Source organism: Corylus avellana, chromosome ca11, assembly GCF_901000735.1.
Source record: "Corylus avellana chromosome ca11, CavTom2PMs-1.0".
Classification (NCBI taxonomy): Eukaryota; Viridiplantae; Streptophyta; class Magnoliopsida; order Fagales; family Betulaceae; genus Corylus; species Corylus avellana.
Window position 1 is genome coordinate 20,890,151 of NC_081551.1, and position 16,028 is coordinate 20,906,178.

The 16,028-nt window shown below is 36.0% G+C and overlaps 2 protein-coding genes and 1 pseudogene across 2 annotated transcripts in view; 2 read left to right on the forward strand and 1 right to left on the reverse strand.

The window, feature by feature from the left end:
• LOC132165215 (beta-galactosidase-like) overlaps positions 1-3,335 on the forward strand; it is a 3,474-nt gene extending 139 nt beyond the window's left edge. The window contains exons 2-11 of the mRNA XM_059575702.1: positions 10-128; positions 213-377; positions 701-876; positions 1,003-1,112; positions 1,191-1,300; positions 1,403-1,513; positions 1,835-1,945; positions 2,059-2,264; positions 2,345-2,672; positions 2,822-3,335. Coding sequence (XP_059431685.1) covers positions 10-128; positions 213-377; positions 701-876; positions 1,003-1,112; positions 1,191-1,300; positions 1,403-1,513; positions 1,835-1,945; positions 2,059-2,264; positions 2,345-2,672; positions 2,822-2,932 — 1,547 coding nt within the window. The 3' untranslated portion in view covers positions 2,933-3,335. The remainder of the gene's footprint in view (positions 1-9; positions 129-212; positions 378-700; positions 877-1,002; positions 1,113-1,190; positions 1,301-1,402; positions 1,514-1,834; positions 1,946-2,058; positions 2,265-2,344; positions 2,673-2,821) is intronic.
• LOC132165347 (uncharacterized protein At4g29660) overlaps positions 1-7,891 on the reverse strand; it is a 79,071-nt gene extending 71,180 nt beyond the window's left edge. The window contains exon 1 of the mRNA XM_059575870.1: positions 7,882-7,891. The gene's annotated coding sequence lies outside the window, so the exon portion shown is untranslated. The remainder of the gene's footprint in view (positions 1-7,881) is intronic.
• A 1,439-nt stretch (positions 7,892-9,330) lies between these two features.
• Positions 9,331-15,453, forward strand: LOC132166799 (beta-galactosidase-like; annotated as a pseudogene).
• Positions 15,454-16,028: the final 575 nt, after the last annotated feature.

The window sequence follows — 16,028 nt, forward strand, 5'->3', positions numbered from 1 at the left end:
ATGTACCAGGACTACCACGGGAACCAAAATGGGGACATTTGAGAGATCTGCATAAGGCTATCAAATTATGTGAATCAGCTTTAGTTTCTGTAGATCCCACAGTGACCTCACTTGGAAATAATCAAGAGGTGATTTTTCAGCTAGCCAAAAGCTACTACGTATTGACTGTTTTCTCTTTTCAACATTTTCTCATCTTCTCTGTCATATTCTAGGCTCATGTATTCAAGTCAAAATCTGGTGCTTGTTCTGCATTTCTTGCAAATTATGACACAAAATCCTCCGCAAAGGTGTCCTTTGGGAATGCACAATATGACCTGCCAGCTTGGTCCATTAGCATTCTTCCTGACTGCAAAACTGTTGTTTTTAACACTGCAAGGGTAAGAGAAAACTCTTGGCTATGTTGAAAAATCTCATTCATGTCTCAGTTAAAGTTTGATGCCCATCCAAATCATTTTCAAATGTCATTTTCTCTTTACAAAAAATATCAATTTCTCGTTTATCTTCTGGAAATTACATTTTCCAGCGTAAGATTTTAAAAACTAGATGGAAATATTTGATCTTAAAGCCTTTTAGGGTGTCTTAACAATAATTTGAAGTTTGCATTTTAATTTGAAAGGTAAAGCTCAGTTCTGCTCTATATTATATCCAATGCAAATGGTGAATTTTAATATCTGATTTTAAATTAATAATTTATATACAGCTTGGTGCCCAAAGCTCACAGATAAAGATGACATCTGTGAATAGCGCATTTTCGTGGCAGTCTTACAATGAGGAAACTGCCTCTGCTGATGATGATGATGCAACTACAATGGTTGGGCTCTGGGAACAAGTAAATGTCACTAGAGATGTTACAGACTATTTGTGGTACCTGACAGAGTAAGTACTTTATAACCAATCACTGCCCGGCCTTCTTTGAGACAACTTTGAGCAAAAGAAGTCCTTGCATCATGTTGGTATTGATATATTTTATCCCTAATAATTTTTAAATATTCTCTTGCTCAGTATCAATATAGATCCTAGTGAAGGGTTTCTAAAGAATGGACAGTCTCCTCTTCTCACAATATATTCAGCAGGTCATGCGTTGCATGTTTTCATCAATGGTCAACTATCAGGTAAATATGGTTCTTGCAAAATTATGTCAAGTACAACTTTGATTTGGTTAATTCATCAGCTTCTTATTCTTAATGCAGGAACTGTTTATGGGGGACTGGAGAATCCTAAATTAACTTTTAGTGACTATATCAAGCTGGGGGCTGGCATCAACAAGATTTCTTTATTAAGTGTTGCTGTGGGTCTTCCAGTAAGTGTTTTTTTCCCACATGGATTCATGTTTCTTTACACTATCAATTGCAGAACAATATGATGCTTATGATCTCTAAATTGTCATATTGATATGCATCAGAATGTTGGCACGCATTTTGAGACATGGAATGCTGGGGTTTTAGGCCCAGTCACTTTGAAGGGTCTCAATGAGGGGACAAGAGATCTGTCAAAGCAGAAATGGTCATACAAGGTATGTTGTCTAAATGATTTCTGTTCCACTTGCTTCATCATACTAAAAGAAAAAATTGTATTGTTACTATTCTAAATTTAAAGAGCCCTAACCAAATCTCGACAAGCGCTTTTGATATTTTTTGCAAATAAACATTAAAAGAAACTAATGCTGAACATAACTTTTAAACTATGCACTATGTGAACATCAATAATAATTCTAAATTAAATATAAAACCGGGATACGTAGAAATAGTTTACGGTTTTCACATGGATTTTTTCTCGCTATTTTATTCACAACTCACACGAGGGTTAGAGACTTATTTTGCATGTTCCTGAGCAGATAGGTCTGAAAGGTGAAGCTTTAAGCCTTCATACTGTTAGTGGAAGTTCCTCTGTTGAATGGGTGAAGGGATCATTAGTGGCTAGAAAACAACCTTTGACATGGTACAAGGTAAGAACAATTTCAATACTCATTTAACACTTTCCTATTGCTGTTATGGATTCCAATAAACGGATAGAAAGAGCGAGTTTACAAGAACTAAATGGATGCTGTGATATCTCCAGGCTACTTTTAGTGCACCAGGAGGCAATGAACCATTAGCTTTAGATATGAATAGCATGGGAAAAGGTCAAATATGGATAAATGGTCAGAGCATCGGACGCCACTGGCCTGCATATATAGCACGTGGTGGTTGTGGCGATTGTAGTTATGCTGGGACTTATACTGATAAGAAATGCCGAACTAATTGTGGAGAGGCCTCTCAAAGATGGTGAGAAAAGTTCTTCTACTTAATTTGTTTTAACATGTTTGGTACATTTCAATATTTTATGACAAGACTGTTGTTTTCAGGTACCATGTTCCACGCTCATGGCTGAATTCGGGTGGGAACCTACTGGTTGTGTTTGATGAATGGGGCGGTGACCCAACTGGGATTTCTTTGGTAAAAAGAACGACAGGAAGTGTCTGTGCTGATATCTTTGAAGGGCAGCCGACACTGAAGAGCTGGGATATGCTAACTTCTGGCAAAATCAACAGACCAAAAGCCCATTTATGGTGCCCACCTGGGCAGAAAATCTCTCAAATTAAGTTTGCTAGCTATGGAATGCCTCAGGGAACATGTGGAAGCTTTAGAGAAGGGAGCTGTCATGCGCACAAGTCCTATGATGCTGCTGAAAAGGTATTTGAACAACTTTAATTATTATGAGGGAAAATACACTAGAAGCTTCTAGCTTTGCTTCATCCTTTTAGTCCCACAGCAGATTCTGTACTCTTAGTATATATTTTTATTATGCTTATCTTACAATCATCCTGGATCCTCCCTTGCAGAACTGCATTGGACAGGAATCATGTTCAGTAACTGTTGCTCCTGAAGTTTTTGGAGGGGATCCATGTCCAGGTAACATGAAGAAGTTCTCTGTTGAGGCTGTCTGCAGTTAAATATAGCAGCTTCCGTAACCTACAAAATAAATGATGAGCCAGTGGCTCATCTCAGTACATAAAAATACATACATCCCAAATTGACAAGGTGACTGATTCGACTCTGCACAAGGACATAAGCATAGAGCCGTGCCACATGCCACACGGCCAAAGCCAATTGTAGATAGTGAAGATTATTCCAAACATGCATCAAAGATGCTTCATTTGTATAGGCAAGCCAGTCATTTGTCAAATATAGTTTTATACGTCATACATAGGGCTTATTACCGGATGAGAGTCTAGCCATTTAGACAGACAAGCCTTTAACTTGCTGTTGATTGTTATGTAATTTTCTGTGAAAGCAGTTTCCTAAGAATAAATTGGAAAGTAATAAAATCTACCCGGTGAATTGCAGCTTGATTTATTAATTTTTACTACTGGAATGTTGGCGAGGAATAAGTGAAATGGAGAGAATCTATTTAATGGTCAAGATTTAATTTTGTTGGATCTAACCTTGTACATGGTATCATATAATTTAAATTTTTTAATGACATGGTAACATATAAATCATTCAATCTGTAAAATCTGATATTGGCTTGAAATGGAGAGGATCCTGATTGATGAACTCTTTTTTGCTATCTTGTATCATCACATTTTTACAATAATTTAATGAGCAGTACTGGAATGCAAAATGTTGGCAATATCAAAACTATTGATCTCCTTTGCGTGTAAGCTTGGGGTTGCTTCCTGACAAGAGAATACTTTTCTAAACTATGTACAAGTTTCAAGAAGAGAGTAATGCTCATTTTCATACTCATTTTATACCGGCTCACACGATATGTTTTAAGTGGCTTTTCTTTCGTTTTTTGTTTTTAAGGTAGATAATATAAAAAAAACACTTAAAACACGTTAGGTCAACCAGTGTAAGATTAGTGCAAAGAGTAGCAATTGTAACATGCAGAGTGAAATTTAATGCACTACAGGAGCTTGAAGTTGAAGTTGCTGAAAGTATGAGGCTGTATCAGCCATCTTTATAGTTATTCATTGTATATTCAACCATTTTCTTACACCAATTAGGTACTCAGCACAACAAAATGAGCGTTTGTTTACACGTTACTCATATCTGTAACTTGATAAAAATGGTTAGGAACTCAAAGAGCAACTTCTGCATAAACAGGGGAGCCTATTCCTTCACAAAATCTCCCCTCAAAGTGAAGATAATTTATGAGTCAAGCTATTACTGCTGAGATCCATTAGCATCTTGACTCCATCTTCATCAATTCCGAGCTGGATTAGCCTCTTGATACAATTAATCAAATTCTTGCAAGCCCTTAACTTCACCCGGAAAATAAATTGCAATCCACACCTGCTACAGCCTCCCTCTTATTACATTTATCAGTCCACCTAACCGATTCTTCCCATCCTACAGAGCTCCATTTTACATGCTTCAATTTTAGTGCTCTTATTTTCCTTTGACTGAAGTATTCTACCTGTTGCAGCATAATGTAGCAGAATCTGACATCCATCTTCATCTATATTATTCAAGCAACCTATCAAGATGCCCAATGGGATTCTTCTGAACGACTGATTTTGCTGAATGTTAAGACCACAGGGTGATTTGGCCTCACAAGATGCAGTAGTGTTGACAGTGTAATTCCAATACCACATGCATATGCCCTGGAATTCTTTGAGCCCGAGTCCAATGGTTCGAAGATCATGCTCCTTTTTGAGAGTATAATCCTTGTTGTGATGAAAGTTAGGTTTCTTCAGTTTCTTATTGTAACCTGCTGCTTCTTTGTGATGTGAAACTGAACACTTGAGCATCCAGGACTCTGGTATTTTAATAAAAGAATCTACGAGCAAATCCTGATGAGATGGTTCAGAATCCATGTTATGTACCTCGCTGCAGCAGCACGACAAGAAGAGTAAAGTTGATTGCCAGAGCCCCGCTATGCAACAATTTTTTTTTTTTTGGATAAACAGTAAACCAAAAAAAAAAAAAAAATTGTGATTGGATTAAGATGCTGTAAAAGCCCTAATAATAATTCAACAAACCCACCATGTACCTCCAATTTCCCGACAATATCTGCGCACGCTTCGACCAATTCCGTGCAATCTTGGCGTGAAAACGAGCTACCGACCTGCAAAACCTTGTCTTTCTGAAACCTCAACACCTGGCAAGAAATGGACGACGATAAAACAGTGACAATCGTCTCGACCAAACATTCAAGCACCGAATTGAAAACCTAAACAACAACGAAGCACATAATTAGACAAAGGAGAGGTCAGAATAGAACGCTGTCTCCAAAAACCCTAACATAGGAGCTTCGAAAGTGCAAAACCTGGGGTGCTCAGAAGCACATTGGGGATAGCGCCGTGTCCAAAACCCTAACCCTAGAGTCTTCTTTGTTGAGGTTCAGAGATTGGTTGAACATTGAAATTGAGAGGTTAGGAGCTTCTTCTTCTTGTCCTTGATTTAGGGTTTTGAGGTGCGAAGCGAGCCTCGCGAAGAGATCCGTCACTCCTGCTACTGTGGTCATGGTAGCCGAGAATCGGAGGCGGTGATCCCGGGTTCGCGCCAAAGTTTACAGTATTTAAAGCGTTACGTGGTGTTTGGGCCTGCTGTAAAGCCCATTAACTTCACAAGACATCGAGCAGCCTATGAAGCTTACTGCAGATGGGCTGAAGAAGCCCGCTTCTTGTGGGGCTTATTCTAATACACCAAGTAATCTGGACCAATTTTATAGAAATTGGATATATATATATATATATATATATATAAAGCAACTAAAAATGCCACGTGTATGATGAATAATGCTTCTAGCAGCTAAGTTTTGGAGGCAGTTTGTGTGGGAGTGGAGGATATTAAAGCCAGTGGAGCAAAGCTTTCCCTTTTGACTGTGTCGAGTGTAGTTGGCCTTCCACCCCAATTTAGCTTAAAGGGGATAAAAAAAAAATAAACGAAAAAACACAACCAATGGATAAGGAGTACGACAGAAACATTAAGAAGCATTAATGTAGTGTTTTGCATGCTAATCATTCTCTCTCTCATGCGTTTTGGAACAGGATCCTCTCTAGTCCATTATAGACTGGAGAATATCCAGTTCATGGTGAGGATTTCTCCTCATAAATCTTATGGCTAAAAATGAAACACATATCTCACTAAAAAAAATAATAATAAAATATTATTTTAAATTAAAAAAAAAATTAATAAAAAAGAGAAAAAAGAAGCCACCCCTGTTGGTGGTCGGGCCACCCCCATTTTGGGTAGGTGGCCTGGGAAGCCACCTCAATGGTCGTTATAGTGGCCGAACCACTCCCCATGGCTCATGGGGGGTGGTTCGCCACCCCTTTATTTAAAAGGGGGTGGCCACAATCTCCCCAAGAGCATTTGGGGTGGCTCTACCACCCCTGGGGCAAGGGTGGCTTCTGCCTCACCCTGCACTCGCCAAGTTAAAAAAAAAAAATGGTTGTTCTTGGGGTGGGTCAAGCCACCCTGCCTTGTGGTTCGGGCCACCCCCTTTGCAAGATGGTGGTTCGCCACCCCCCTCGTCGAGCCATTAGTGGCTGAGCCACCCCTACCCCAAATGAGTGGCCGCCACCCAGCCACCCCTTTTTTTTCTTCTTTTTTTATTAATTTATTTTTTAATTTTTTTTAATTTAAAATAATATTTTATTATTTTTTTTTTTAGTGAAATATGTGTCCCATTTTTAACCATAAAATTTATGAGGAGAAATCCTCACCATGAACTGGATATCCTCTAGTCCATTATGGACTGGAGAGGATCCTATTCCATGGATTTTGGCCGAGACAGCCATCCTCATTAATGGATGTTCATTCAGAGAAGAATTACTCTGTTTTCTTATCATCTATCCTGGATTTCCCTTCAGTCATCAATTATTGTACAGTTTTTTGTCACTCCATTTTCAGATTGTTAAGTTTCACATAGATAGTATATATGGGAAAAATATAATACAGCACGTACAGAATGGAACCAAAACTCCAGGCATCTCAGTCGGCAGATATATATATATATATGAGTTTGGATCATCCCATTTTTTTCCGAACAATTTCAAAATGGAATGACAAAAAAACAGTACAATAATTGATCACGTGAAGAAAATCAAGGATAGATTATAAGAAAACAGAATAAGAAGCTTGGTTTGTTAAGCTCTACTGTTGGGAACCTCACATTTTTGTACTCTTTTGATCGTCATATATATATATTTGATTGATTTCAGAATATTGGCCTGCTTCTTGGCCAAATTACATTGGAGGGAGTCAATGATGGAAAATAGTCCCACAAGGTTTGTTTCCTCAACACCCAGCTGTACTGATATCTAGGATGTGACCATTTCTACTCGTGAGTCGTGTTCGGGTTATGTCGTGATATGCTGCAGAGAAATACTTGAAATACATACAATGCATGCTAAGATGAAAGCAATACATAATAGGTATGATTGAAGAAGTTGTCATAATAATCTCACATCATCTGTACGTGCATGGTTTTGAGCAAAAACCAAGGTGTAAGGGGATGTTAGTAGAATATTTGATATTATTCTATAAGGTTTATTGTCTTTCCTTTTAAAATTTATTCTCTTTCTTAATTAGTTTAAAATTTTCTTGTTCACTAATTTTAAGTTCTCTACTTATAGAAGCTAGTGTAACATAATTTAATATATTCTCAATATACAATATATATGTAGCCAATTACATCTCTTCGCTTCCCCTCTCTCTATTTTCTCATTTCCCTTCTTTAATATTTAAGGTTTTCTTTGGTTTGCAGAATAGACTCTTGTAATAAAATAGCTATTCCTATAAAGTTTTTTTTTTATTATTTGGTAAGAGTTTATTCCTATAAATAGTTATTTGGAATAATTAATCCCTTATAAAGAGAAATATTATATATTCCTCTAAAAAAAAATATGTACGATGATTGCAACTAGCACGTATAGAAAGAGTCTTCGACAAGATTTTTTGGTGACCTTTCTACTTGTAAATTTTATTTACTAAATTTGTCTCTTCATAGTGAGAAGGGTCCCCTTTATAATTTTATTTTTCTTCTTCTTGTTTCATTTGTTCTCATTTAAAATTAAAATTAAATTATAAAAGGGCAAGTTAGAGACTTGTTAGTGATTGGAGATTGGATCCTTATATCCAAACCTATTACCAAGAGTCGTCTCTCTTGGTCTTATAACAAAGAAAAGAGTAGTAATAATGGAGACATCGGCGTGAGTGACACCGGTTTATTTTATAATATAATTTTTTTAACATAGCTTTTTTAATAATATTTTTTATTATAATAAACCAGTGTGAGTGACTGTTCACTCACGCTGGCATCTTCATTATCACTACTCCAAAGAAAATGGTGTAACCAACAAGAAATAGAGACTTTTTTTTTTTTCTTTTTTTTGTATTTTTAAGAAATTTTATTTGAGTTGTTGGTTAAAATTTTTATTTTGAGAGAGAAAACAGAAAGTATAAAGTAAAAGTTGGTGTGAATATCAGAATCTATCATATCTTGCTCCTATCAATTTTTTTTTTTTTTTTGGAAAATTACACTTTACCTCTCAAAGTTTGGGGCAATTTTCAATTCGACCTCCAATGTTTCAATTTTACAATGCAACCCCCCAAACTTGCAAATTTTTTTCAATTCGACCAATGTTATCCCAAAATTTCCATATTGTCCTTCATTTTTTTTTATTTTTTTTTTTTTTATAAAAAAAAAAAGAAAATTTAGGGTGTGCAAAAATGGCCAAAGAGGTGGCTACGGCCACCCCGAATTTTTTATAAATTTTTTTTTTAAAAAAAATTAGAATCAATATGGAAATTTTGGGACAACATTGGTTGAATTGAAAAAAATTTAGAAGTTTAAAAGGGTGCATTGCAAAAATTAAAACATTAAAGATCGAATTAAAAATTGCCCCAAACTTGAGGGTAAAAGTGTTTTTTTTTTTTTTTTTGGTCATCATGAGTGGTGACTGTTTTGTTCTTAAAATAAAATACTTTGTTCGAGTTCTTTAACATATTTAAATGTGAGAGGCATCATTTAGGCAGATAAAGATTCTCTTATTTCGAGTCACTTTTATAGTTAAGGTTTTATTTTGTTTTATTTACTTCATGTATGGTAAATTGAAATAAAATAAAATATAACGAAATGACTTTTCTTCCTTGCTAGGCAGTGTAGAGTGTAAGACACTAGGAAATATTTGTGAGTTTTATAAGAAGAAAGTAAACACCAAATAACTCCTCACTTTTTTCTCTGCAGTCCAAACACAAGCCTAAACTCTCACAAATCCATGCACTTACCAGCCACTAGCTTTCTCTCCTTTCAATCTCAAAAGAATCGAAAAGAAAAGTGAGCAAAAAACAAAAAACCAAAATCTAAAGATATGAAGAATTAATCTGCCCCATTCTTAAAGGCCATTGCTTTGGTGGGGAACATGTTGAGACCTGACATTTTGAAGTTATTGCTACTGTTTTCTTTGGTTTGTTCTGCTGCAGCTTCTGTGACTTATGACCACAGAGCTATTATGATTAATGGGCAGAGAAGGATTCTAATTTCTGGGTCCATTCACTATCCTAGAAGCACTCCCGAGGTACTATGTAATGCCATTGTCGTTCACGGGTTCCTTCTGTTCTTGTCTCTTGTTTCTGCAGATTCCTCATAACTTTTTTACTGATGGGTGTCTGTGGTTTTGCATGTTTTAGTAGATTCTGGGCTCAAATCTTTTAACCTTTTCTGGGTTTCTTTGGGTGTTTGCAGATGTGGCCTCATCTTGTACAGAGGGCCAAAGAAGGAGGGTTGGATGTCATACAGACATGTGTTTTGGAATGGACATGAGCCTTCTCAAGGAAAAGTAATGAAAATGCTTCTTTTTTTAAAAAAAAAATTTTCCTTCTGGTTGATGAAATACTCATTGGCATCTTCATTGATATATATATATTTTATTTTTTATTTTCAGTATTATTTTGAGGATAGATATGATTTGGTTAAGTTCATCAAGCTGGTACAACAAGCAGGCTTATATGTTCATCTCCGGATTGGCCCATTTGTTTGTGCTGAATGGAACTTTGGGTAACAATATTGATAATAATTATACATTTTTATCAAAGAGTAAATTTAAAACCGAAAAAGGTTTTATTTTGATTCCATTATAAGAACTTTTATTCACATGCTCTGCTTCTGTTCTGTTTCTGACTCAGGGGATTTCCTGTTTGTCTGAAATACGTTCCGGGCATTTCTTTTAGAACTGATAACGGACCTTTCAAGGTTGGCACTTTGACTTTTCCATTACATAATTGTTTCATATTAACGTATTTAATATAATATTTGTAATTTATTAATTGGTTTCTAATTGTCCATAATGAAGGCGGCAATGCAAAAATTTTCAGAGAAGATTGTCAGTATGATGAAGGCAGAAAAGTTGTTTGAAACTCAGGCAGGCCCCATAATTCTGTCTCAGGTAACAAAATGAGCTCAATTAGTCTTTTCCATCTTCCTAGAAGTGGGTTTGTATTATTTTTTTATATCCAGTCTTAGTTTTCTCAGAAGCTGGCCGGTCAATCTTGTTAGTATATCATTTCTTTGTTGAATTTCAACAGATAGAGAATGAATTTGGAGAATCAAAAATTAGTGGGGATAAAGCTTATGCTAAATGGGCAGCAGAAATGGCTGTAGGTCTTGACACTGGTGTCCCATGGATTATGTGCAAGCAAGAGGATGCCCCTGACCCGGTTGTAAGTTAATCTGCCCATATTTTCAACGCTTTCTTCTTTTTAGGATTCTAGGTGTCTTCCATTTATTGTCACCCAACTTTTTTAATGGGGCTTAACAGTACATTATCAACTTAGATGGCCAGACTTACCCTATTCCTGTACAAATATTTTGGGGCCTGCCCATCTCTATAGTTTTGTCTTTTCTTCGATTTGTCTAGGATTTGGGGTTCGTAATAAATGCAATGATGAGCACGTTTCCTTTGAAGTTGTCATGTTTTACTGTGAGGATCCAGTTAAAAAGGTTTACTGGTTCTTCTTGGGTTAATTTTGTTATCACTTGGAATTTCTGTTATCAACTACTTCAGTTGTTATTTTCAATTAAGAAAACTTCCAGACATCTCCCTCACTTGAACCTGTAATTGTTGATCATGGGACAGATTGATACGTGCAACGGTTTCTACTGTGAAAAATTTAAGCCAAACAAGGACTATAAACCAAAAATGTGGACTGAAAACTGGACTGCTTGGTAAGTCACATGAATAGCTTGTGTAGGCAAAAACTTTTTTGCTTTCTGTACAACTCTTTATACCTTGTAAATCTTATTTTGTAAACATCTGTGAAACTACAGATAAGTTGTGCTTTGTTGAAATTCTTTTCAGAGACTGATTTTTCTCTTGTATCCGCTGTATCCCCAGGTATACCGAGTTTGGTGGTGCAGTTCCTCATAGACCAGTTGAAGACTTGGCATTTTCAGTTGTGAGATTCATTCAAAACTCGGTATACCTTTTGTTAATTATTATATGGTACATAATCTTTCATTATGTTTTCATGTTATTCTAATTTACCTTGTGTATAATCACCTAGAGTAAATATAGTTTTGTTTATTCTTTCTGATCTTTTTGGTCACAGTACCATGGAGGAACTAACTTTGGCCGGACAGCTGGCGGTCCCTTCATTGCAACCAGCTATGACTATGATGCCCCTATTGATGAATATGGTATGCATGTAGATTGGCCTTCTGGAGTAGTTTGTGCTAAAGTTGTTTACCTGCCTCATTTGTTTTTTTCAAGGGTGGCAGCTAATATCATATTGGAGGCAGGGACAGACCAGGGTGTAAGCCCCCTTAAAATTTTAAGAAATCCCTTAAAATCTATATCTTTTATAAGGTAAACCCCCCAAGCTATTTGTTTTCCCCCCCAAAATTTTTTTTTATTTTTTTTAAAATTTTATTTTTATACTCCTCCCTTCCTCCCAATTCAAAATTTTATGCCCCTGATTAGAGAAGATTGGCTATCATTGTTCCCTTTTAACTTGGAAACAAAAATTATATGCCACAATAATCTTAACAAGGTTCTACTATGTACCAGGACTACCACTGGAGCCAAAATGGGGACATTTGAGAGATCTGCATAAGGCTATCAAATTATGTGAATCAGCTTTAGTTTCTGTAGATCCCACAGTGACCTCACTTGGGAATAATCAAGAGGTGATTTTTCAGCTAGCCAAAATCTACTACTTATTGGCTGTTTTCTCTTTTCATTGTTTTCAACATTTTCTCATCTTCACTGTCATATTCTAGGCTCATGTATTCAAGTCAAAATCTGGTGCTTGTTCTGCATTTCTTGCAAATTATGACACAAAATCCTCCGCAAAGGTGTCCTTTGGGAATGCACAATATGACCTGCCACCTTGGTCCATTAGCATTCTTCCAGACTGCAAAACTGCAGTTTTTAACACTGCAAGTGTAAGAGAAAACTCTTGGCTATGTTGAAAAATCTCATTCCTGTGTCTGTTAAAGTTTGATGCACATCCAAATCATTTTCAAATGTCATTTTTTCTTTACAAAAAATATCAATTTCTTGTTTATCTTCTGGAAATTACATTTTCCTGCATAAGATTATAAAAGGTAGATGGAAATATTTAATCTTAAAGCCTTTTAGGGTGTCTTAACAATAATTTGAAGTTTACATTTTAATTTGAAAAGTAAAGTTCAGTTCTGCTCTATATTATATCCCTGTATGAAAAATGCAAATGATGAATTTTAATATCTGATTTTAAATTAAAAATTTATATACAGCTTGGTGCCCAAAGCTCAAAGATGAAGATGACGCCTGTGAATAGCACATTTTCGTGGCAGTCCTACAATGAAGAAACTGCCTCTGCTGATGATGATGATGCAACTACAATGGATGGGCTCTGGGAACAAGTAAATGTCACTAGAGATGTTACAGACTATTTGTGGTACATGACAGAGTAAGTACTTTTATAACCAATTGCTGCACTGCCTTCTTTGAGACAACTTCGAGCTAAAGAAGTCCTTTTTTTTTTTTCTTTTTTTCTTTTTTTATTGAGTAAAGAAGTCCTTTCAATCATGTTGGTATTGTATTGATTTATTTTATCCCTAATCATTTTTAAATATTCTATTGCTCAGCATCAATATAGATCCTGGTGAAGGGTTTCTAAAGAATGGACAGTCTCCTCGTCTCACAATATATTCAGCAGGTCCTGTGTTGCATGTTTTCATCAATGGTCAACTATCAGGTAAATATGGTTCTTGCAAACTTATGTCAAGTACAACTTTGATTTGATCAATTCATCAGCTTATTATTCTTAATGCAGAAACTGTTTACGGGGGACTGGAGAATCATAAATTAACTTTTAGTGACTATATCAAGCTGAGGGCTGGCATCAACAAGATTTCTTTATTAAGTGTTGCTGTGGGTCTTCCAGTAAGTTTTTTTTTTTTCTCACATGGATTCATGTTCTTTACAATATCAATTGCAGAACAATATGATGCTTATGATCTCTGCATTGTCATATTGATATGCATCAGAATTTTGGCACGCATTTTGAGAAATGGAATGCTGGGGTTTTAGGCCCAGTCTCTTTGATGGGTCTCAACGAGGGGACAAGAGATCTGTCAAGGCAGAAATGGTCATACAAGGTATGTTGTCTACACGATTTCTCTTCCACTTGCTTCATCATACAAAAAAAAAATTGTATTGTTACTATTATAAATTTGAAGAGCCCTAACCAAATCTCGACAAGCACTTTTGATGTTATTTGCAAATAAACATTAAAAGAAACTAATGCTGAACATCAATAACTAATGGAATTTTTTAACTATGCCCTATGTGAACATCAATAATAATTCTAAATTAAATGTAAAACTGTGATATGTAGAAATAGTTAACAGATTTCACATGGATGTTTTCTCACTATTTTATTCACAACTCATAAGAGGCTTAGAGACTTATTTTGCATGTTCCTGAGCAGATAGGTCTGAAAGGTGAAGCTTCAAGCCTTCATACTGTTAGTGGAAGTTCCTCTGTTGAATGGGTGAAGGGATCATTAGTGGCTAGAAAACAACCTTTGACATGGTACAAGGTAAGAACAATTTCAATACTTATTTAACACTTTCCTATTGCTGTTATGGATTCCAATAAATGGATTTGAGAAAGAGCAAGTTTACAAGAACTAAATGGATGCTGTGATATCTCCAGGCTACTTTTAGTGCACCAGGAGGCAATGAACCATTAGCTTTAGATATGAATAGCATGGGAAAAGGTCAAATATGGATAAATGGTCAGAGCATCGGACGCCACTGGCTTGCATATATAGCACGTGGTGGTTGCGGAGATTGTAGTTATGCTGGGAATTATACTGATAAGAAATGCCGAACTAATTGTGGAGAGGTCAAAGATGGTGAGAAAAGTTCTACTTAATTTGTTTTAACGTGTTTGGTACATTTCAATATTTTATGATAAGACTTGTTATTTTCAGGTACCATGTTCCACGCTCATGGCTGAATTCGGGCGGGAACCTACTGGTTGTGTTTGATGAATGGGGCGGTGACCCAACTGGGATTTCTTTGGCAAAAAGAACGACAGGAAGTGTCTGTGCTGATATCTTTGAAGGGCAGCCGACACTGAAGAGCTGGGGCATGCTAACTTCTGGCAAAGTCAACAGACCAAAAGCCCATTTATGGTGCCCACCTGGGCAGAAAATCTCTCAAATTAAGTTTGCTAGCTATGGAATGCCTCAGGGAACATGTGGAAGCTTTAGAGAAGGGAGCTGTCATGCGCACAAGTCCTATGATGCTGCTGAAAAGGTATTTGAACAACTTTAATTATTATGAGGGAAAATACACTTGAAGCTTATAGTTTTGCTTCATCCTTCTAGTCCCACAGCAGATTCTGTATTCTTAGTAAACATTTTTATTATGCTTATCTTACAATCAACCTTGGATCCTCCCTTGCAGAACTGCATTGGACAGGAATCATGTTCAGTAACTGTAGCTCCTGAAGTTTTTGGAGGGGATCCATGTCCAGGTAACATGAAGAAGCTCTCTGTTGAGGCCGTCTGCAGTTAAATATAGCAGCTTCCGTAACCTACAAAATAAATGATGAGCCAGTGGCTCATCTCAGTACATAAAAATACATACATTCCAAATTGTCAAGGTGACTGATTCGACTCTGCACAAGGACATAAGCATAGAGCCGTGCCACACACCACAGGGCCAAAGCCAAATGTAGATAGTGAAGATTATTCTAAACATGCATCAAAGATGCTTCATTTGTATAGGCAAGCCAGTCATTTGTCAAATATAGCTTTATACGTCATACATAGGGCTTATTACCAGATGAGAGTCTAGCCATTTAGACAGACAAGCCTTTAACTTGCTTGTTGATTGTTATGTAATCTTCTGTGAAAGAAGTTTGATTTGTTGATTTGTACTACTGAACTTAAAAATAATCTCTTCTTCCTTGTTATACTGGAATCTTGGCGAGGAATAAGTGAAATGGAAATGATCTATTTTATGGTCTAGATTTTGTTTTGTTGTATTTAACGGTATGTTTGATATTATATCATTTAAAACTTCTAATGATATGATTATATATATGCAGAGCCGGAACTAAGTTATTGTTTGGGCCCCCCAAATTTTTTAAAATGCCTCAAAATTATATGTATTTTATAAAATAGGCCATCTAAATTTAATTTTTGACCCTAAAAAAAAATATTTTTCTAGTTGTCTCTCCAAACATAAAACAATAGCTCTACCCCGCATATACACCATTAAATTTGTAAAATCTGATCTCTGCTTGAAATGGAAAGAATCCCCATCGGCGAACTCTTATTTGCAATCTAATTAATGATCTTGTATCATCACATTCATACAATAATTTGATGAGCAATACTGGTGTGCAACATGTTTGCAATATCAAAACTACTAATCTCGCTATAGAGGCATTTAATGCAAGCTTGAGGCTGCTTCTCGAAGGGAATACTTTTCTAAAATATTTACAAGTTATAAGAATAGAGTAATGCTACTCTGATACTCATTTCATACAGGCTAATATAATGTGTTTCAAGTAGCATTTCTTTTTTTTTTTATTA